The sequence below is a fragment of the Grampus griseus genome (assembly GCF_964374135.1).
Source record: "Grampus griseus genome assembly, chromosome: 16".
NCBI lineage: Eukaryota > Metazoa > Chordata > Mammalia > Artiodactyla > Delphinidae > Grampus > Grampus griseus.
The window spans coordinates 33,286,970-33,309,058 of NC_139010.1; the positions used below are offsets into that span (position 1 = coordinate 33,286,970).

At 41.6% G+C, this 22,089-nt stretch overlaps 1 protein-coding gene across 3 annotated transcripts in view; it reads left to right on the forward strand.

Moving 5' to 3' along the window:
- The window catches only part of SH2D4B (SH2 domain containing 4B), a gene marked incomplete at its 5' end in the record, with an annotated part of 80,350 nt that overhangs the window by 11,752 nt on the left and 46,509 nt on the right, over nucleotides 1-22,089 (forward strand). For all 3 annotated transcript variants that reach the window (XM_082673886.1, XM_082673884.1, XM_082673885.1), the window contains 2 exons: nucleotides 14,168-14,327; nucleotides 15,414-15,561. In XM_082673886.1, coding sequence (XP_082530012.1) covers nucleotides 14,168-14,327; nucleotides 15,414-15,561 — 308 coding nt within the window. The remainder of the gene's footprint in view (nucleotides 1-14,167; nucleotides 14,328-15,413; nucleotides 15,562-22,089) is intronic.

Here is a 22,089-nt window from a genome sequence, read left to right on the forward strand (position 1 = left end):
TTTCTTGATGGCATCCTTTGAAACACAAAAATTTTAAATTTCAAATTTTGATGAAGTCCAAATTGTATTGATATATATTTTCTTTGTTGTTTGTGCTTTTGGTATCATATCTAAGAAACCATTGTCTAATTTAAGGTCATGAAGATTTATACCTATATCTATATTTTCAAATTTGTTAACACAGAATAGCACATGATATTCTCTTTTAATCAGTTCTTGTTTTACATTGTCTTCTTATTCCTAATGCCATATATATTATATATACTGTATACACATTCCATATATATATATAAACATATATATGGCATATATATGACATATAACATATATATATGTTTTAACTTAATTTAAGCATGCTAGGTGGTTTCTTTATTACATTTTTCAAAGAACAAATGTTTGGTTGTATTTATAATGTATATGCTTTGCATTCACTAATATTAGTTTTTTCATTAATTATTTTCTCCTGCTTTTATTTTATTGTTCTTCTTTTTATGTCTTACATTGAGAACTTAGTTTATTCATGTTACATCTTTTTAAAAAATTTTATTTCATATTTTAAAAAATAGTTATTTATTTTATTTGGCTGTGCCGGGTCTTAGTCACAGCATGCATGCAGGATCTAGTTCCCTGACCAGGGATCGAACCCGGGCCCCCTGCATTGGGAGTGCGGAGTCTTAACCACTGGACTACCAGGGAAGTCCCACATCTTTTTTTAAAAATAAAGCTTATAAAATATCTCATTATAAAATATGTAAACATATAGGTAAAATGGAAAATAATATAATAAGTACTTATGGACCCATAATGTCTTTATTAAGTGTTAACTTAGTGCCTTCTTTGTTTTTATTTAAGTACGTCATATACAGTTGAGACCCATTTTAATGCCTTTCTAAAATTTCACTCCCCATCTCCTTCCCCATAAGCAAGCCTATTATAAATTCAACATGTATCATCCTTATATCTTTTCCATACTTTAATATATATTTTGTAAGCAATAGGTTGCTTAATCATTATATGAATGACATTATACTGTATGCAATCTGAATTTAACTTAATTTATTGGTTCTGCATTTTTTAAGGAGATATGTTTGTGTTGTTCAAACCTATTTATTTTTCTTGCTATAGAGTACTGCATTATAAGAACATACGATAATTTATTTATCTGTTTTCCTTGATTAGTCATTTATGTTGTTCCTGATTTTTAATATTTTGGACAATGTTTCCATGAACCTTCTTGTTCAGGTTTCTCTGGGCAACGTGTGTACTTGGAAGTGCTATTCCTTGGTAATAATGAGTAGCATGTTCAACTTTACTAAATATTTGCCAAATATCTTCAAAGTGGTTGTATCAGTGCCTTCAGCCATCAACAATTTATAAGAATTATCATTGCTCCATATCCTTTTCAACAATCAGAATTTGTCATCACACTTTTTTATTCTTTCCAGTCTTGTAGGAGTGAAATGACTGTATTTTTTCATCATCATACACTCACAGTAAAATTAATGATGGTTTCACTGCTTGATGAAACAGTAAACCTTATTCATTTTATTGTATGACAAAATGGAAGGATGCATAAAGCATTTCTGAAGTATGATGGGTGTCTTGAGGAAAGGCACTGTGTGATTTTTTGAGTTATGTGCTGAACTAGCCTCTCTACTCATGGAATGCCATTTTTACTTGAAAGAAGACTGACAAACTATGTCTTTTTTCAGACTTGGGTATTTGCAGATGAATAAAGTGAATCTGTCACTTCAAGGAAAACAATGGATAAAATTTATTCCAGTGATAAAATTCCAGGTTTCAAGCAAAAATTAGAATTTTTGGAAAACTTGTATCAGCTACAATGAACTTATTAGATTCCCAATACATAAAGGCTTTTCTCTGAGGTTCATAGTAATATTAACAAATAGTTTTATGATATTATAAAATAAAATAGGTATTTTATTTTATAATATCATAAATTTGGAAGATCTGCTTGATTCAGTGAACCAATATTTTCCAAGGACCAATGAGGAATGTTGCAAAACCACACATGAGTAAAAGATCCATTCAAAGTGCAAAATAAACCAATGGGTTTTATTTTTTTTATTTTATTTTTTTTTTGTGGTACGCGGGCCTCTCACTGTTGTGGCCTCTCCCGTTGCGGAGCACAGGCTCCGGACGCGCAGGCTCAGCGGCCATGGCTCACAGGCCTAGCCGCTCTGCGGCATGTGGGATCTTCCCGGACCCGGGCACGAACCTGTGTCCCCTGCATCAGCAGGCGGACTCTCAACCACTGCGCCACCAGGGAAGCCCCTGGGTTTTAATTTTATTTTGCTTAAAAATCTTTAAACTTTTTATTTTGAAGTAACTTTTTTTTTAGGCCACGCCCTGTGGCATGTGAGATCTTAGTTCCTCGACCAGGGTTTGAACCCACGTTTCCTTCAGTGGAAATACGGAGTCGTAACCATTGGACCGCCAGGGAAGTCCCAAGTTGCTATTATTTTAAGTAAATATATATTAAAAATTTTCTCAGTTTTAATTTTGAATATGCTAAATATTGATAGATATAACCCACATAAACAAAAATTCTTTGAGATACTCAATATTTTTAAAGAATATAAAGGGGTCTTGAGAGCAAATTATTTGATAACAGATGCTTTAAAGGATACACTGTATGCAATGAGTTAGCTTTTCTACAATGCATCTAGACTAGTACTATCTATATTCCATTCTTGGGAGAACTGAGAAAAAAAAAATGACCATTCAAATTATGTTTTATAGGGCTTATTTCTCTCACAGGACCCTAGTAGAGAAAGATTGTTCTAGACATTAATAAGTTAATACATGTAAAATATGTTGAACCATGATTAGCAGATAAGCCTTCTGTACATGTTAGCTGTTACTATTGCTTTTATTAATTGGTGCAATCGTTTGACAGTTATGTGTATTCAAGTATCTTCTCTCAGTTGGTGACTTGATTTTTAATTGTCTTTATGGCATTTTTTGTGTGTAGAAATTTTAAGCTTTAATCTGTATTCAAATATATCAACATTGTCTCTCATAGTTTATTTTTTTATGTCTCATAGAAGAAATTCTTCCCTTCCCCAAAGTAATAATGATATGCATTTATATTTTCCTCTAAGAGTTTCCAAGCGTCCAAATGTTCCTTTTCACAGACTCATAAAACCACCTTTGTCAAGGTCATTGGTGACTTCCATGTTGTTGAATCCAATGGTCAATTCTCAAGTCTTCATCCCAATGACCCATCACTAGCCTTTGACACAGCTGACCTCCCTTTAATTCCTGAAATTCTTTCTCCACTTGGCTTCTGGGATACTGCTGTCTTTCGGTTGTTCTCCTGCCTCGCAGGCTTCTTTGTCCTCATCTCCTTGGGGGTCCTCCTCCTATCTAGGTGTTGGAGTGTGCTGGGCTTCAGTCCTTCGACCTCTCCTGTTGTCTGTCTACACTCACTCTCTACCTGCTCTCGTCCAGTTTTGTGGCTTTAAATATCTATACACTGATGCCTTCAAAAAATTATATTTTAGTTCCAGCCTCTCCTCTGAAGTCTGTTTTATTCAACTGCCTATTGGATGTCTAATAGACGTCTCAAACTTAATTTAGCCCAAACAGAAATGTTGATTTATCCAAGCAGTTTCTTTCATGTTACTCTTTTCAGTAATATGACCATCCATTCCATTGCTTAAGCTGAAAAGTTAGAGTTTTCTTGCTCTTTTTCTTTCAGAACTCATATCCAAAATTTAAGCAAATATTGCTTTTTCCTTCAAAACTATGTTGAGTAAGAGTGGTGAGAGTGGGCAACCTTGTCTTGTTCCTGATCTTAGTGGAAATGCTTTCAGTTTTTCACCATTGAGGATGATGTTGGCCGTGGGTTTGTCATATATGGCCTTTATTATGTTGAGGAAAGTTCCCTCTGTGCCTACTTTCTGCAGGGTTTTTATCATAAATGGGTGTTGAATTTTGTCGAAAGCTTTCTCTGCATCTATTGAGATGATCATATGGTTTTTCTCCTTCAATTTATTAATATGGTTTATCACATTGATTGTTTTGCGTATATTGAAGAATCTTTGCATTCCTGGAATAAACCCCACTTGATCATGGGGTATGATCCTTTTAATGTGCTGTTGGATTCTGTTTGCTAGTATTTTGTTGAGGATTTTTGCATCTATGTTCATCAGTGATATTGGCCTGGAGTTTTTTTCTTTGCAACATCCTTGTCTGGTTTTGGTATCAAGGTGATGGTGGCCTCGTAGAATGTGTTTGGGAGTGTTCCTCCCTCTGCTATATTTTGGAAGAGTTTGAGAAGGATAGGTGTTAGCTCTTCTCTAAATGTTTGATAGAATTCACCTGTGAAGCCATCTGGTCCTGGGCTTTTGTTTGTTGGAAGATTTTTAATCACAGTTTCAATTTCAGTGCTTGTGATTGGTCTGTTCATATTTTCTATTTCTTCCTGATTCAGTCTTGGCATGTTGTGCATTTCTAAGAATTTGTCCATTTCTTCCAGGTTGTCCATTTTATTGTCATAGAGTTGCTTGTAGTAATCTCTGATGATCTTTTGTATTTCTGCAGTGTCAGTTGTTACTTCTCCTTTTTCCTTTCTAATTCTATTGATTTGAGTCTTGTCCCTTTTTTTCTTGATGAGTCTGGCTAATGGTTTATCAATTTTGTTTATCTTCTCAAAGAACCAGCTTTTAGTTTTATTGATCTTTGCTATCATTTCCTTCATTTCTTTTTCATTTATTTCTGATCGGATTTTTATGATTTCTTTCCTTCTGCTAACTTTGGGGTTTTTTTGTTCTTCTTTCTCTAATTGCTTTAGGTGCAAGGTTAGGTTGTTTATTCGAGAGGTTTCCTGTTTCTTAAGGTAGGACTGTATTGCTATAAACTTCCCTCTTAGAACTGCTTTTGCTGCCTCCCATAGATTTTGGGTCGTTGTGGCTCCATTGTCATTTGTTTCTAGGTATTTTTTTGATTTCCTCTTTGATTTCTTCAGTGATCACTTCGTTATTAAGTAGTGTATTGTTTAGCCTCCATGTGTTTGTATTTTTTACAGATCTTTTCCTGTAATTGATATCTAGTCTCATAGCGTTGTGGTCGGAAAAGATATTTGAAACAATTTCAATTTTCTTAAATTTACCAAGGCTTGACTTGTGACCCAAGATATGATCTATCCTGGAGAATGTTCCATGAGCACTTGAGAAAAATGTGTATTCTGTTGTTTTTGGATGGAATGTCCTATAAATATCAATTAAGTCCACCTTGTTTAATGTATCATTTCAAGCTTGTGTTTCCTTATTTACTTTCATTTTGGATGATCTGTCCATTGGTGAAAGTGGGGTGTTAAAGTCCCCTACTATGAATGTATTACTCTCAATTTCCCCTTTTATGGCTATTAGTATTTGCCTTATGTATTGAGGTGCTCCTATGTTGGGTGCATAAATATTTACAATTGTTATATCTTCCTCTTGGATCGATACCTTGATCATTATGTAGTGTACTTCTCTGTCTCTTCTAATAGTCTTTATTTTAAAGTCTATTTTGTCTGATATGAGAATTGCTACTCCAGCTTTCTTTTGGTTTCCATTTGCATGAAATATCTCTTTCCATCCCCTTACTTTCAGTCTGTATGTGTCTCTAGGTCTGAAGTGGGTCTCTTGTAGACAGCAAATATATGGGTCTTCTTTTTGTATCCATTCAGCCAATCTGTGTCTTTTAGTGGGAGCATTTAGTCCATTTACATTTAAGGTAATTATCGATATGTATGTTCCTATTACCATTTTCTTAATTGTTTTGGGTTCGTTATTGTAGGTCTTTTCCTTCTCTTGTGTTTCTTGCCTAGAGAAGTTCCTTTAGCAGTTGTTGTAGAGCTGGTTTGGTGGTGCTGAACTCTCTCAGCTTTTGCTTGTCTGTAAAGGTTTTAATTTCTCCATCAAATCTGAATGAGATCCTTGCTGGGTAGAGTAATCTTGGTTGCAGGTTTTTCTCCTTCATTTAAATATGTCCTGCCACTCCCTTCTGGCTTGCAGAGTTTCTGCTGAAAGATCAGCTGTTAACCTTATGGGGATTCCCTTGTATGTTATTTGTTGTTTTTCCCTTGCTGCTTTTAATATGTTTTCTTTGTATTTAATTTTTGACAGTTTGATTAATATGTGTCTTGGTGTATTTCTCCTTGGATTTATACTGTGTGGGACTCTCTGTGCTTCCTGGACTTGATTAAGTATTTCCTTTCCCATATTAGGGAAGTTTTCAACTATAATCTCTTCAAATATTTTCTCAGTCCCTTTCTTTTTCTCTTCTTCTTCTGGAACCCCTATAATTCGAATGTTGGTGCGTTTAATGTTATCCCAGAGGTCTCTGAGACTGTCCTCAGTTCTTTTCATTCTTTTTTCTTTATTTTGCTCTGCAGTAGTTATTTCCACTATTTTATCTTCCAGGTCACTTATCCGTTCTTCTGCCTCAGTTATTCTGCTATTGATCCCTTCTAGAGTATTTTTAATCTCATTTATTGTGTTGTTCATCGTTGCTTGTTTCATCTTTAGTTCTTCTAGGTCCTTGTTAAATGTTTCTTGCATTTTGTCCATTCTATTTCCAAGATTTTGGATCATTTTTACTATCATTATTCTGAATTCTTTTTCAGATGACTGCCTATTTCCTCTTCATTTGTTAGGTCTGGTGGGTTTTTATCTTGCTCCTTCATCTGCTGTGTGTTTTTCTGTTTTCTCATTTTGCTTATCTTACTGTGTTTGGAGTCTCCTTTTTGCAGGCTGCAGGTTTGTAGTTCCCATTGTTTTTGGTGTCTGTTCCCAGTGGTTAATGTTGGTTCAGTGGGTTGTGTAGGCTTCCTGGTGGAGAGGACTAGTGCCTGTGTTGTGGTGGATGAGGCTGGATCTTGTCTTTCTGGTGGGCAGGTCCACATCTGGTGGTGTGTTTTGGGGTGTCTGTGGACTTATGATTTTAGGCAGCCTCTCTGCTAATGGGTGGTGTTGTGTTCCTGTCTTGCTAGTTGCTTGGCATAGGATGTCCAGTACTGTAGCTTTCTGGTCGTTGCGTGAAGCTGGCTGCTGGTGTTGAGATGGAGATCTCTGGGAGATTTTCACCATTTGATATTATGTGGAGCTGGGAGGTCTCTTGTGGACCAGTGTCCTGAAGTTGGCTCTCCTACCTCAGAGACACAGCACTGACTCCTGGCTACAGCACCAAGAGCCTTTCATCCACACGGCTGAGAATAAAAGGGAGAAAAAGTAGAAAGAAAGAATGAGTAGAAGTAGAAAGAAAGAAAGAAGGGAGGGAGGGAGGGAAGGAGGGAGGGAGGGAGGGAGGAAGGAAGGAAGGAAGGAGGGAAGGAAGGAAAAAAAGAAAGAAAGAAGATAAAGTAAAATAAAGTAAGATAAAATATAATAAAGTTATTAAAATAAAAAAATAATTATTAAGGAAAAGAAAAACGGACGGATAGAACCCTAGGACAAATGGTGGAAGCAAAGCTATACAGACAAAATCTCACACAGAAGCATACACATACACACTCACAAAAAGAGGAAAAGGGGAAAAAATCATAAATCTTGCTCTCAAAGTCCACCTCCTCAATTTGGGATGATTCGTTGTCTATTCATGTATTCCACAGATGCAGGTACATCAGGTTGATTGTGGAGCTTTAATCCGCTGCTCCTGAGGCAGCTGGGAGAGATTTCCCTTTCTCTTCTTTGTTCTCACAGCTCCCGGGGCTCAGCTTTGGATTTGGCCCCGCCTCTGCGTGTAGGTCGCCGGAGGGCCTCTGTTCTTCGCTCAGACAGGACGGGGTTAAAGGAGCCGCTGATTCAGGGGCTCTGGCTCACTCAGGCCGGGGGGGAGGGAGGGGCACGGAGGGCGGGGAAAGCCTGCGGCAGCAGAGGCCGTCGTGACGTCCAGCCTGAGGCGCGCCGTGCGTTCTCCCATTCTCCCAAGTTGTCCCTGGATCCCGGGACCCTGGCAGTGGCGGGCTGCACAGGCTCCCTGGAAAGGGGGTGTTGATAGTGACCTGTGCTCACACTCAGGCTTCTTGGTGGCGGCAGCAGCAGCCTTAGCGTCTCATGCCCGTCTCTGGGGTCCGCGCTTTTAGCCGCGGCTCGCGCCCGTCTCTGGAGCTCCGTGAAGCAGCGCTCTTAATCCCCTCTCCTCGCGCACCAGGAAACAAAGAGGGAAGAAAAAGCCTCTTGCCTCTTCGGCAGGTCCAGACTTTTCCCCGGACTCCCTCCCGGCTAGCCGTGGTGCACTAACCCCCTGCAGGCTGTGTTCACGCCGCCAACCCCAGTCCTCTCCCGGCGCTCCGACCGAAGCCCGAGCCTCAGCTCCCAGCCCCGCCCGCCCCGGCGGGGGAGCAGACAAGCCTCTCGGGCTGGTGAGTGCCGGTCGGCCCTGATCCTCTGTGCGGGAATCTCTCCGCTTTGCCCTCCGCACCCGTTGCTGTGCTCTCCTCCGCGGCTTCGAAGCTCCCCCCTCCGCCTCCCGCAGTCTCCGCCCGCGAAGGGGCTTCCTAGTGTGTGGACACTTTTCCTCCTTCACAGCTCCCTCCCGCTGGTGCAGGACCCGTCCCTATCCTTTTGTCTCTGTTTATTCTTTTTTCTTTTGCTCTACCCAGGTACGTGGGGAGTGTCTTGCCTTTTGGGAGGTCTGAGGTCTTCTGCCAGCCTTCAGTAGGTGTTCTGTAGGTGTTGTTCCACGTGTAGATGTATTTCTGGTGTATCTGTGGGGAGGAAGGTGATCTCCGCGTCTTACTCTTCCGCCATCTTCCCGGAAGCCCTCTAGGAGATATTTTCTTGATGGCTATTTTACTCCATTGATTTCTAAGTTTTGTATTATTATTTGAGGATGCGGTCTATAAAATTTTCTCATAATTGCAAGATCAGAAGAAGAAAAGTATATTGTCAATGTTTAAGGAGTAAAGTTCTGTAGTTCTTAAGTAAAATTTGTTGACTATATTATTCAAATCCTCTATATTATTAATTTTAAAAATCTATTTGGTCTGCCAGCCTCGTAAATAAATATAGCGAAACTCTCCACCATGAGTATATATACATTTTGAAATTCTCATTGTGTTGTTAGGAGTTTTTGTTTTATGCAGTTGTCTGCTATGTTGTTTGTTGTATAAAGTTTTATAACTGTTATGTCTTCTTTGTGGGTTGCCTCTTTTATAATTACGTAATATACTTTTTTGTCTTGTCTAACACATTTGTCCTTGAATTTACTTTGTCTGACATTGCCACTTCTGCTTTCTTTTTGCTTGCCTTTGTATGGTCTCTTGTTAACTAGATCTTTATTTTTAAACTTTTTCTTTTTTACATGTGTGTTTTATTTAAATAGTACAGAATTGGATTTTACTTTTTTTTCTCCATCAAGAGAAGGAAGGATTTATTATTATTATTATTGTTTTTCCATGATGGAGAAAACTTGGGAATACTTTATCTAACCTAAATTCAAAAATATAACTGGCGGGGCTTCCCTGGTGGCGCAGTGGTTGAGAGTCCGCCTGCCGATGCAGGGGACACGGGTTCGTGCCCCAGTCCGGGAAGATCAGAGCGGCTAGGCCCATGAGCCATGGCCGCTGAGCCTGCGTGTCCGGAGCCTGTGCTCCGCAACGGGAGAGGCCACAACAGTGAGAGGCCCGCGTACAGCAAAAAAAAAAAAAAAAAAAAAAAAAAAAATATATATATATATATATATATATATATATATATATATATATATATATATATAACTGGCAGCATTTTCTACGGACAGCTCTCATGTGAAACATCCTTATGCCCAGAATTACAGGGTTAGAATGTTCACCAGTAGAGATTTAATTTAGTGACCATTCTAGTGGAATTTTAATTTAGTAAAAGAAGAGAAAATTGACACTGAAGCTATAATGAAATATGCCTTGTTAGAAGTAGGGTCAAAAAGTGATGACTTAATTAATGACATTAAATAGTGTGTTTTTACTTTTTTCCTTTCTTTTTTTTTTTTGAATTTTATTTTTTTTATACAGCAGGTTCTTATCAGTTATTTATTTTTTACTTATTAGTGTATATATGTCAATCCCAATCTCCCAATTCATCCCACTACCCCCAAGGAAGGATTTATTATTATTTGCAGCCAGTAAGGAGAACATCTAGGGTTTTCCCAAAGCAGTGTTTGTCTTTTACTTTTTATTTACATCTGACAGTCTCAGATCTTTAATAGGGAAATTAATTCTCTTCCCATTTTTGTGTTAATTAATATACTTAGGGTTTAGGGATTCTGTGTTATTTTTCATTTGTTATCTGTATCAGTTAGGGATGTGCTTGGCCATAAGTAACAGAATGCACGATTAATAGTTGCCTAATTAAATAAATCTTTCATATTTATTTATATTACCACATTTCATTGAATAACTACAGAACTTTATTCCTTGGAGTTCCTTATTTTTCTCAAATGATAAGAATTCTGGAGGTGTATTGCAATGGATAGATTAGTTTAGCTGCTCAGCAAGATCATCGAGGCCCCGTCTCCTTCAGTCCTTCTGCTTACTCATCCTTAGTATGTGGCTTTTCTCCTTATGGCTGCAAAAGTCCTCCAGCAGCTCCTGGCATCACTTCTTCATTCCACGCAGGAAGAAGGAGGTGAGGTAGAGTAAAGAGTGAAGGGGCTTCTCCTAAGAAGTGTTCACCTTTTTTTTTTTTTTAATGTTTTTTTTTTATTGTGGTAAAAGTCACATAATATAAAACATACTATTTTAACCATATTTAACTGTACAGTTCGGTGGCACTAAGTACATTCACATTGTTATGCAACTCTCACCATCATCCCTCTCCTGAATTTTTCACCTTCCTAAACTGAAACTCTGTCCCCTTTAAACACTAACTCCCCACTCCTCCTACCTCCCCTCCCCCGGCCCCTGGCATCTACCAATGTACCTTCTGACTCTACGAATTTGACTATTCTAGGTCCCTTGTATGAGTGGAATCAAACAGTATTTGTCAGCAACCTTAAGAATTCTTCACCTTTTGTTTCGAGAATGAGTCCCCGTCATTGGGACTTCTGCCTGCATCTCCTTTGTCAAGAACGGGGATGTCTGGTCACTCCTAGATCGATTACTTGCCAAGGAGAATAAATTTACATGATGGGTTTAGACTAATTTTATTTGTCCTTGGAGGCTGGGGTAGACACCTGCCTCTCCTGAAACCAAGGGATCTCTGTTACTCCCCAAAACAAACTGGGGTTTTTAGTAAGGCAGGAAGGTGGCTGGAGTGGGTGATGAGGAAGTAACTGCCGGTGCCTGCTACAATAACTACACATTTTCTGTTGTTTTCTCTTTTCCCTTTAAGTATTTCTGCAGGATTGGTAAGCCTCTTATTTACTTTTGCCCACTATTAATTTGGAAGTTCTACAATTCTAGTAGTGGTTGCTTCCCTGGTTCTATCAGTCATAATTAAACTTATATTCCTCTATTACTATATTGCTTTAACATACTAAAAATATACCAATGCCGGGGGAATTAATGCTGCCTTCTGCAATAGGTAAACGCTGGAATTCCAGTGGGTTAACGTAATGAAGGTTTATTTCTGATTAGGTCACAGTTTGATGTGGATTAGGTAGCAGCAGTCTGCCTGGCTTGCTTTCAAACACTGACTCATGGATCAGGCTGTTTTTTGCTCCACCATCTTGGAGTCGTTTATTTCCCACTGAAGGGATGGGAGAGAGAATGTGGAAAAGGCACTCAGATTGCAACCAGCCTCAGCCTGAAAGTGGCACAAATCACTTCCCCTGACGCTCCACAGACTAGAATTCAGTCACGTGGCCCCATGGAATTGAAGGGAACCTGAGAAAAGTGGTCATCTGGTGGGCTCAGGGAGTGGAGCTGGGGTGCTGGACATAGCGTGGTCACTGTCACAAACTGTCATTCTGGTTACTCACTTGTTTTGTTCTTCTCTGCATAAATACACTCACCACCTCCTTAAGGGGATGCCCGCAAGTCTCACCCGGTCACTGCATCAACCCGAAGTTCACAGTCTACACGTGTTCTGCGTTAGGCACTCTAAGGTCCTGATATGGCTAAAAAGACATGTCATCCTAACACGGCCCACCTTTAAGACACGATGTACAGTGGGGGAGCAGGGTTAGAATATCCGCTATGGAAAAGCGGGGAGTGTGAGCCCCACTCAGTCACTAGTCTATAGCATCCTGAAATCCTCCAGGTCAGGCTCTGCGAGGTCCCCCTGCCCTGGCAGTGAAGGGATGGCCTTGAATGGATGCTGTCTGTGCCCTGGAGGCTCCTCTTGTTCATTATTCCCCTTGGCCACATCCAGAGTGAGTGTTGAGGGTCGCATCCTCCTTGGACCAGTATAGCCTTTGAGACCTGCCCCCTGGTCATCGAGGCTAGGTGCCCAATGGTTGTTTAAGTCTTGAACAATCAGAGGCTTTTTTAGTCCAGACTCAGAGACTTGGGAAGCTTCTGATCTGTTTGCTTCCATGTGCCGGGAGCAACATCGAAGATTCTTCTCTAGACGTATTTCGCAAATTGCCTGTTTTTCTTTGCCTCTTCACCCTGATGCCTCTACCTTTCGACTGAAGGTCATCTACGTTAGGCTCTTTGAAAAATAAGTGTGAGAGATTGCAGTCTGAGTGTGCTTGTGAGGGGCAGAGACAGGGTTGGGAGAAAATCACACAAGGCTGTTGTTCAGGAAATGCCTGTGAGAGAAAAAGGAGCAGGCTGGGAGAGCCGTGGCATGGCAGTGCAGGCGTGACCTTGAGTGAAGGAGAGGGGGACGGCAGGTTGGCTGGAGGTGTTCCAGGCAGCCACGCAGTCCAGGGAAGGTTTGTCAAGGCCTCCGGGGAGTTGCCCGTCAGTGGAGTCCCATGTCTCCCAGGAACCAGCCTGCCATGCTCAGTCAAAGGCTGGGAGCCTCCTCTGGAAGCATGGCCTCGGGCAAACATAAGGGCATGGGAGCTGGAGTTCACAGTCACTTATGCTCCCTGTTGTGGCATGTCCATGGAGCACATTCTCATGACCATCACAGAGATCTGTGTCCTAGGGCCCTTTATTCACCTTAAAAGTTTTACTGGGCCACTCATGCAAAACCTTTAAAAATCCCATCTCTTGCAGTTTGGGCCCTAGAAAGAGATGGCTTTTCCAAACCTACAAAGTCCCGGATTTCTATATTCTCTTTATTCCCTTTCATTTCTACTTGCAAAATGCTCAATTCTTCCTTGAACTTAACATCTTGCCAAACACAGCTCCTGGCAACCAACCCACTACCAAAGTTCTATTTTCCAGTATCTTCCCTTAGGGGGGACAGGTTCAGAAGGCAGGAGGGTCTGCCTTTTAAGTGATAGTGTCTGATAACTTTACCAGGTGCTTTGCTCCTGCATCACGTGGATCTCCAGCCATTCAGCCTCTAAACGTCACTGGTAAGGCAGTGACACTTAGTTGATATTCCTGATTCAGCCAGTACCCCACTTTAGATTGCCATTTTAGTCGTGGTTATCAATGGAATCTGCTAGAACAGGCAAACTGAAAAATCTCAGTGACTTAATCCAACACAGGTTTATTTCTTGCTCAGGTTACAGGCTGATGTGGGTCAGGGAGACTCAGGGGCCAGCTGCTTCATCTTGCAATGACACCATCTCCAATTCCTTATTTCCAGCCAATGGACAGGAGAGATAGAGATAGAGATAGAGATAGAGACAGAGATAGAGATAGAGATAGAGATAGATAGATAGAGAGATAGAGGGAGGGAGGGAGGGAGGGAGAGAGAAAGAGAGAGAGAGAGAGAGAGCGAGAGAGAGAGAGAGAGAGAGAGAGAAGACTCCCGGGCTCCTAACTGCCTTGGCTTGGGAGTGACACAAGTCTTCCTTCAGCGAGTGCTGTCACCTGATGTCTTCTGTGCTGAAGATTTCAGGGTCTCTGGGCTTCGGACACCAGTTCCAGCTTTGAACACCTGCTCCAGCAGACTGACTTGGCTGACATATTGCTCCCTAGAGAGTGGGAGAGGGAGATGGCTGTGGACCTGCACTCAGGTCAATGTCTCTCTGGCATCCTCTTTGCAGATGACCACGTTTTGTAGGGTGGCGTGGTGGTTGTGCACCCCTGGCCAGCCCAGGTCATTCCTGACTCAGTACAACTCAGACCTGTTTCTCCTTCCTTCCTTGTTCTTCCTGTGTTGTGAGGCAGCGAGTGACAAGCACATCCAGTGGCTCCTGGGGGCAGATGGCGAAGTCTGGGTCTGGGTCATGGGAGAAGGCCCTGGAGACAAGCCCTACGAAGAGATCTCTGAGGAGCTGATTGCAGAGAGGGCGCGGCTGCAGGCACAGAGGGAGGCGGAGGAGCTCTGGTGAGAGGTGCCAATGGGTACTGGGGCGGGTCCTGAACACGGAGGCTTGGGGTGGGTTCACATTAAGGACAATAGGTTACGGGTGGGAGGGAGGGGGCGCCAGGCAGCTGGCTGGCTGTTTGGAGCTCTGCTAAGATTAGGGGACCCAAGCACTAGTCTTACATCAGGTAGACCTTTTGGGTTCAAATCCTGGCTCCACTAATTCGTGGTGAGCTGATCCAGGGCCTCAGTTTTCACATCTGTGGTTTGGGCATCACAACACCTTTTCTATATGGATGTAGTTGGATTTACTGAGATAATGCGTATGATATCCTTTTGCTTCTTTCCTCACTGAGTTGTCCCAAGGACAGCAGAGCAATTTGAATTCACTTTTAAAATCTGCTTGTTCCTCGTCATGTTACCTCCATTTCTCACACAAGATGGACAGTTGAGCCCCTACTGATACTGGGGGGTCAGACTTCTTTCATAAACCACATTTGACATATTTTTTGCCAGACTTGGAAATTTGTATGAAGTTGACTCCAACATTTTTCCCCCAGTTTTTAATGACAGTGTTTTAATCATAAAATTGTAACGTGTAAACAACATTGAAAACTGTAAAGAATCAATTAAATAACAACTCAGTACCCACCACCTAAGATAACCATGGTGAGCATTTGGGCAATCCATGCTTTGTAAGCTGCTTTATTCACACCTTCATAAATTGATTAACATAGATCCACAGTGTTATTTAAGATTACTGTATAGTATCCCATTACGTGAGAAACCCAATTTATTGGTCTTGTTGAGGGACATTTGGGTTGTTTGCCACTTTTTATGTTATAAAAACCCTCTGATGAGCTTTTCCCTACACCTTTGTAAACTTGAGTGAGAAATGGGGTTTCTGAGGTTTTATCTTCTGGCTTCCAGAGCAATTCTGGTGATTTATACTCCCCACCTTTGCTAACACTGAGTTTTGTGAACCTCAGATATTTGCCGTTCTGATAGACCAAGAATGATTGCGCATGGTTTTTATTTGAAGCTCTGTTGGCATGTGGTCCTTCAGTTTCCCATACCTCCTGATACCTGCTGGTGTTCTCTTGGAAGGAGACAGAAGGAGGCAGAGATCACCAAGAAGTTCCGGGATGCTCTGGCCAATGAGAAAGCCCGGATCCTGGTGGAGAAGTGGAAAGTGGAGACGGAGGACCGCAAGGCTGCCAAAATCCTGGAGGAGCGCATCCATGAGGAATTCAAGGTGGGCCAGTGCCTGGGCATCTGTGTGAGGCCACCTGTTCTAGCCCCCAGGCCCCTGGGGTTGATCTCTGGTTTCGAACGGTCCTTGGCTAATGAGTGCTTTATGAGAACAAAAATCTGGCATGTCTGAGCAGGAAGGAACTTGACACACCATTTGGGCCAATCCACTTCCCCTTGAACAGATGAGGAAATCAGGGTCAGACGGGGAAGAGACTTGCGAAGGCTGTGTGTACTGGTGGTTGGGGACAGAGCCAGGATCAGAACTCATCCCTCTGCATCCCAACCCAAGGGTCCTGAAACAAGGCCTGAAAAGAGCTGAGTTTGTGGTCAGACCAGCCTGGGATCCAGTTCCAACTCTATTGCTTACTGCTGTGTGACCTTAGGAAGCTTAGGAAGCTTAGGAAGCAAAAGGGTGTGGCTGCTGAACTTCTCTGAGTCTTCACTTTCTTGTCTGTAATATTAGGGTAGTAACAACACCCTACCTGAGGTTTTTGGAGGATTCGAGGAGATGAAAAATGTATATTTTTTGCCCACGATAGGAGGTTGTTTGTAACCTTGCATATCTACTCATTCTGAGAGAGTTTGGAGCTGTTAAAAGAGCTTTACTGTCCTCTGGCAAGAAGCTTAGGTTTCCCGAAAAAGAAAAAAATTTTTTCCTGGTTCCTATTTTGAGATTTTTTTTTTTTCTACAGGAATAATGCATTTTGGGGGGATAGAAAGCTCAGAAAATACTATAAACAAAAAGAAAAAAATGATAATCATGCTGAATCTCAACAATTGTATTATTTTGTGAATTGTATGTTAATGGCATTTGCTCATTTTTGAATTTTTAAAAACTTTTCCCCCCATAATGATTAGATAATGGGGACATTGACCCCTTAATGTCATTTCTATTGCAAATATTTTTTCTCAGTGTTGTTGTTGCTATTTTCTTAATTTTGGTTATAGTGGTTTGGGATGTACAGAAAGTTAAAATTTTTCTTAGCCAACTATATCGATCATTTTCTTTATTATTTGTTTTATGCATAGAAAGATCTGTGCCATCACAAGCTTATAAAAATACTAATCTACATTGTTTAATATATCTTTCCTTATTTCATTTCTTTGCACTTAATTTTTCTTCACTCTGGAGTGTGGTATGATGTATGGCTCTCACTTTATTTTCTTCCAAATGGCTAGCCCGTTATCCTAACATCATTTACTGTGTAAACCATCCTCTCTCCTCTCACTGGATTTGCTGCCTCGATTCTTACTTACTTTGGGATCTTTTCGTGGATTTTTCTTCCTTGACTGATTATTCCTGAGCCAGATTTAATTGTTTAATTATATGCAGCTTTAACATAAATTTTACCATCTATTAAAGTCAGAGTCTATCATTACTCTTCATTTCTAAAATGTCCTTGGCTAATCTCATCCATTTTTTCCTGTTAGAGATACTTTTGAAATATTTTCTCACTATCCCCCTCCCCTCAACATCAAAAAAGCAACGTGGTGGTTTTTATTGGAATTGCATCAATGCTATTGCTGTATTTGTGGAGGATGAACATTTTTATAATATGAACAAGTAAATCTTCTTGTTCAGGAATGTGGTATGTTCTTCCTTTTATTCAAAGCTTCTTTTTTGTCTTTGATATAGGTTTTTTTTTAAACACCTGTTAATGCACTGGCCACCAATCCCAAACATTCTCAATGACATACGTACCTGTGGGCTTCTAATTTTTGGACTTTGGTAAAATTTATTGTTTTATTTAGGTGCCCTACATTTCTTTCCTAATTAAACTTTAGGCTTAATATTTTTTATTGCTATTGTGCTCATTATTTTTAAACTTATTGCAATTGCTATTATATATTTATATATTGTTACTGGTCTCCTTAGTTAACTTTCCTATGAGTTGCATTTTTTTCTAGGAGATTCTTTTGAGTGTTTGTTTTTTTTTGGCTGCACCATATGGCTTGTGGGATTTTAGTTCCCCGACCAGGGATTGAACCCGGGCCCTCAGCAGTGAGAGCACGGAGTCCTAACCACTGGACCATCAGGGAATTCCCATCTTTTGAGTTTTTAAGTGAAGCAATATTTACTCTAAAACACTTTATTTAAAAAAAAAATTCAAACTTGAAGAAAAGTGGAAAGAAAAATAAAATGAATACTCATATATTATCCACTTAAATTTACCAATTATTAATATTTTGCCACATTTTCACTCTCTTTCCTTCTCTCTCCATGCATGCAGGCACACACACACACATACAGATACATGTATGCACTTTTTGGTTGCTGTCATTTTGCTGAACAATTTGAGAGAAAGTGGCAGACATAGTAACTCTAACCCAACGGTTAGCAAACTATTTTCTGTAAAGGACCAGATAATCAATATTTTGGGCTTTTTGGGTCTGCCTCTGTCACAAGTACTCCCCCAGACCATCGTAGCACAAAAGCAGCCACAGACAATATGTAAACAAAAGGGTGTGGCTGTGGTCCAGTGAGACTTTCAATAATGCATGTCAGCCAGGTTTGGCCTGGGAGCCTCAGTTTGCTGCCTCCTGATCAAACCCTTCAGCAAGGATCTTCCATGAAAAAGGACATGTCCTGTCATAGCCACAATAATCATTATCACACTGATTGAAATTAACAATATGATTCCATAATAGTAACTCAGATCTAAGCCACAGTGGAGAGGTATTTAGGTTGTATTGTTGGATTTTGCATATGATTATTTAAATCTGCTGGGGAAGAAAAACAATACTTTTTATATGTCTCCAACAGCGAAAGTCACCTGTTCCAATCTCTGGACTCCCTCCTCCCTAGAGGTGAGCTGAGTCCCAGATGCTGGGAGGGTAGCTCAGTGGAGCTGGGGTCTTGGGGCTCAGTTCCCAGCAGAGATTTTCTGGTTGATGTTCTTCTTGAGGACCTCAGTGATCGACGGATATAAATTGTGGGCTGGCTGTGTGTCGGGGTTCATGGAAGGATCATAAAGCTCTGTGGCCAGGCATCAGGTTCACTGAGGGACCCAAATGCAGGCTTTGGTGTTATTTCCAAAGAAGGTTGTTGTTATTATGTGTTTGTTTGGGTTTTAAAAATTAATTTTCTAAGTGTGGATGTGTTTAATATACATAATAACCCTGACGGATATGTCTGCATTTTGAGGAGCCTCAGAAGTGCAGGTAGCATCTCTGAGGCCCTGGAGGGGCTCATTAAGGAACATCAGATCAGACTCTGGCATTGGACAGTCCATGTTTATGAGCTGGGATATTTTCTGTCAGAGCTGTCTGTAAATGAACTACCCGTGTATTGTGACAAGCTCTTCATCACAGGAAATGGTTACGTGTAGGCTGAAAGTATCTGAAAAGGTTTCTGTGGTGGATTAAATATGCCTCTCGGTAAGTTTTTGGCCTCACCTCCCTTTGAGAAGTGGGGTCTGCTTCCCATGCTCTGAGTCTCCGCCGGCCTTGTGGCGAGCTTTGGTCTGTAGGATGCAGTGGAAGTGACTCTGGGTAACTTCTGAGGACGGGCTGTAAGAGATTTGTAGCTTCTACCTTTGCCCCTCTGGCAATGCTCACTTTTGGAAGCTGCCTCGTGAGAAGCCCTCCTTGCCCTAGACTGCCAAGTTGCAAGGACACCCAGGCTAGAGCCAAACAGAGGCTACGTGGAGGAACACCGAGGCACCAGGCACGTGAGTGAAGCCTTCATGGTTGTTCCAGTCAATGACCTCAACCAAGTGATTGACCTTGGCTGACACAATGTAGGGCTGAAGGGCCACCCAGCCAAGCCCCACCCGAATTAATAGTCCACAGAATCACAAGCACATATAACGGTTGTGTTTTAAGCCACTGAATTTGCTGATAGCTTGTTGTTACTTAGCAATAGATAACTGCAACAGCTTTGCCAAAGGGATTTATGCATTGGGCTAGAAATTGGTTTAGATAGTTTTTATGTGTCTTTCAACACCAAGATTCTAACATAATGTGAGTCTTGCATGCAGCAATGCAGCGATAACATTCATCTAATTTAATACTTTTTTCCCCCCTGAGAACCTAAGTGCAGGTTGTTTGGGGGAAGGTGGTGGTGGTAGTAATAAACTCCCTGCTCTCAAAAAGCTTACAGGGCGCCAGGGGAGAGGCAACTCTATGAGCAGCCCTCAGCCCTAACCACGCCCAGGGGACCATAGAGGGCAAAGGTCTCTCCAGGAGTCTTGCACGAGCAAAGACGGGAAATGGAAAGGAGATCTGTGGAACGATGAATGGTCCGCTGGGGGCAGAGAAAAAAGCACACAATGGGTGGAGCCAGATGTAAACGTGGAAAGGGAGGCTGTGGAGTCCTTGGATGCTACGCTAAGGAGGTGGACTGTTTTCTGTGGGCAAAGCAGACCTGCGAGGATACAGAGGGCCATGGTTGGGTCAAGTTTTATGAGGATAACTGGTGGGGATGGTGTGATTCAAGTGATGAAAGTTTGCAGGGAGAGAGAGGCCAATTAGGAGATCTTTGCAGTGGTCAAAGTGGGAAATAAGGGTCTGGACAGAGTCTGTGACTATGGAGAGATAGAAGGGGATGGGCAGAGAGAAACGGAGGTCGTGAAATCAACAAGGCTTGGCATCAATTAGATGTCGGGATGAGGGAAAGCAGAGAGCAAAGTGTCTGAGCCCCAGGCTGAGGGATGGGTACAGGGCACCACCCTCTAACCGTGGGGACCTGGGAAGGAGGTGCAGACTTGGAGGAGAGAGAATGTGCTTGGAATGGCTGTGCTGAGGGGGTTTTTTGTTGTTGTTTGTTTGTTTTATTTTATTTTTTTACCACCCAGAAGGGGGAGAGGGGTGGGGGCTAGAGGAGAGGAGAGAACCTGGATGAGAAGCCTGGTGGTGGAGGGAGGTTGGCTGGGCTCACTTTGGGCAGCCTGTGCTGAGGATGTAGACGTGTTCTGCGAATTCTCCTGGTCATAGGAAATTCCTTTTAGAAAATGGGGGGAAAACAATCTCAGAACCTTGTGTAGGGTTAAAGAGGGAACTTCAAGATAGCAGATACAGACAGCTAAAAACATGTTTAAAAACCATTCTGTTGTGGCTGGTACCATTTGAATGAGATTTACATAGAAGTTTTTTTTTTTTAGAAAAAAGGAGATCATGAGGCCAGATAAAATTTGCATTTTTTCCCCTGCTTTCTTAACCCATAAGACTGATTTTGAATGCTTCTCCCTCTGCTTCCGACCACAGAACATGGGTTAAGGATCCCGCTCTCTCCCTGTCCCTCAGGGCCTGTGACCTCCTTTCTCCACCTCCAAGTCTCCTGCCCCCTCCCGCCTCCTCCCAGTTTCCCTGATGAGGAAGACAGCATACAGCTAAGTTGTCCTTTCATTTTTCTCTGTTTTCTATTCAAGGCCACTCTCTTTTTGTTTTTTCTCCTTTAAGGCTGGAGTTCATTTTGGCCACCTCGTGACATCCTCCACAACTAGAGAAACTATCGCTGCCTTATTCCCAATCAGGTTATAACCGGTGGGAAAACCTTCCAATTTGCATTTTCTCTCGAAAATTGTAGGCTTTATCTGAGTTTCTCTTGGACAAGGCTGGCATCAACCAGACAGCGTGGTGTGGTTTACCCTTTCCCCATCACGGATCGTCACAAACCCTCTCTTCATCAATTCGTTAATTCACTCACTCTTTCGGTCAGTGTTGTGGAGCACCCAGTATCTGCTAGGCCCTGTGCTGGGAACTGGCGATGGAGGAGTAAACGACACAGGCCTGGCCCTGTCCTTTGGGAGTACATCATCCCACAAGGCACAATGGTATCATTGGGGCCAGGCTAAAAACGAAAACGACTCTACCTTCCAGAAAAAGCATCTGTCTCCGTGACATTTTCCATTGGGGTGAGACGGGCCAGGCCTCTGTGGGCTCCTGCGGTGTGCTGTTACTGATGGGTTATCAGGAGAAGGGGGATTGAATAAGCTGGACAGCTCAGAGGGCTTTGGGCTTGCCAGAAAAAAGTAATCGACTCCTAAGGTGGAAGGCGGGTGTTTTTGCCTATCTGCCTTTTGGCTGCATTGGCCTTTGGCTGCCAAGCCTAAGAAAGATGGCCTTTTCTTCAGTCATCACAGGTGCGCCAAATGACTCTGAAAGCAGCAACAGTGAAAGTTTTCAGGCAGTTTTAGCTGTGAAGGTTGAGCATTTTAGCAAAACCAGGGCGAGAATATGTAGGACTCTTTATTTGTAATTGAAAGCGTTTGCTTTTGTCGACGCATCTCTGTGAAGAGCTTGCCTTTGTCACGGTAACTTACCAGCTGCTTTCCTTTGAGATGGAGGTTGGTGCAGGTTTCTGGCTCTTAGGTGTTGTCTCAATCTCAGGAGGAAAGGATTGAGTGAACAGTGGCACTGCCATCCGTCTATCTATCTGTCTATTTATTTATTTATTGGGAGTAATTTTTTCCCATCTTTATTGAGGTGTAATTGACAAATCAAAATCGTATGTGTTTAAAGTGTACAATGTGATGTTTTGATATACAGGTACCTTGTGAAATGATTACCCAATCAAGCTAATTAACAT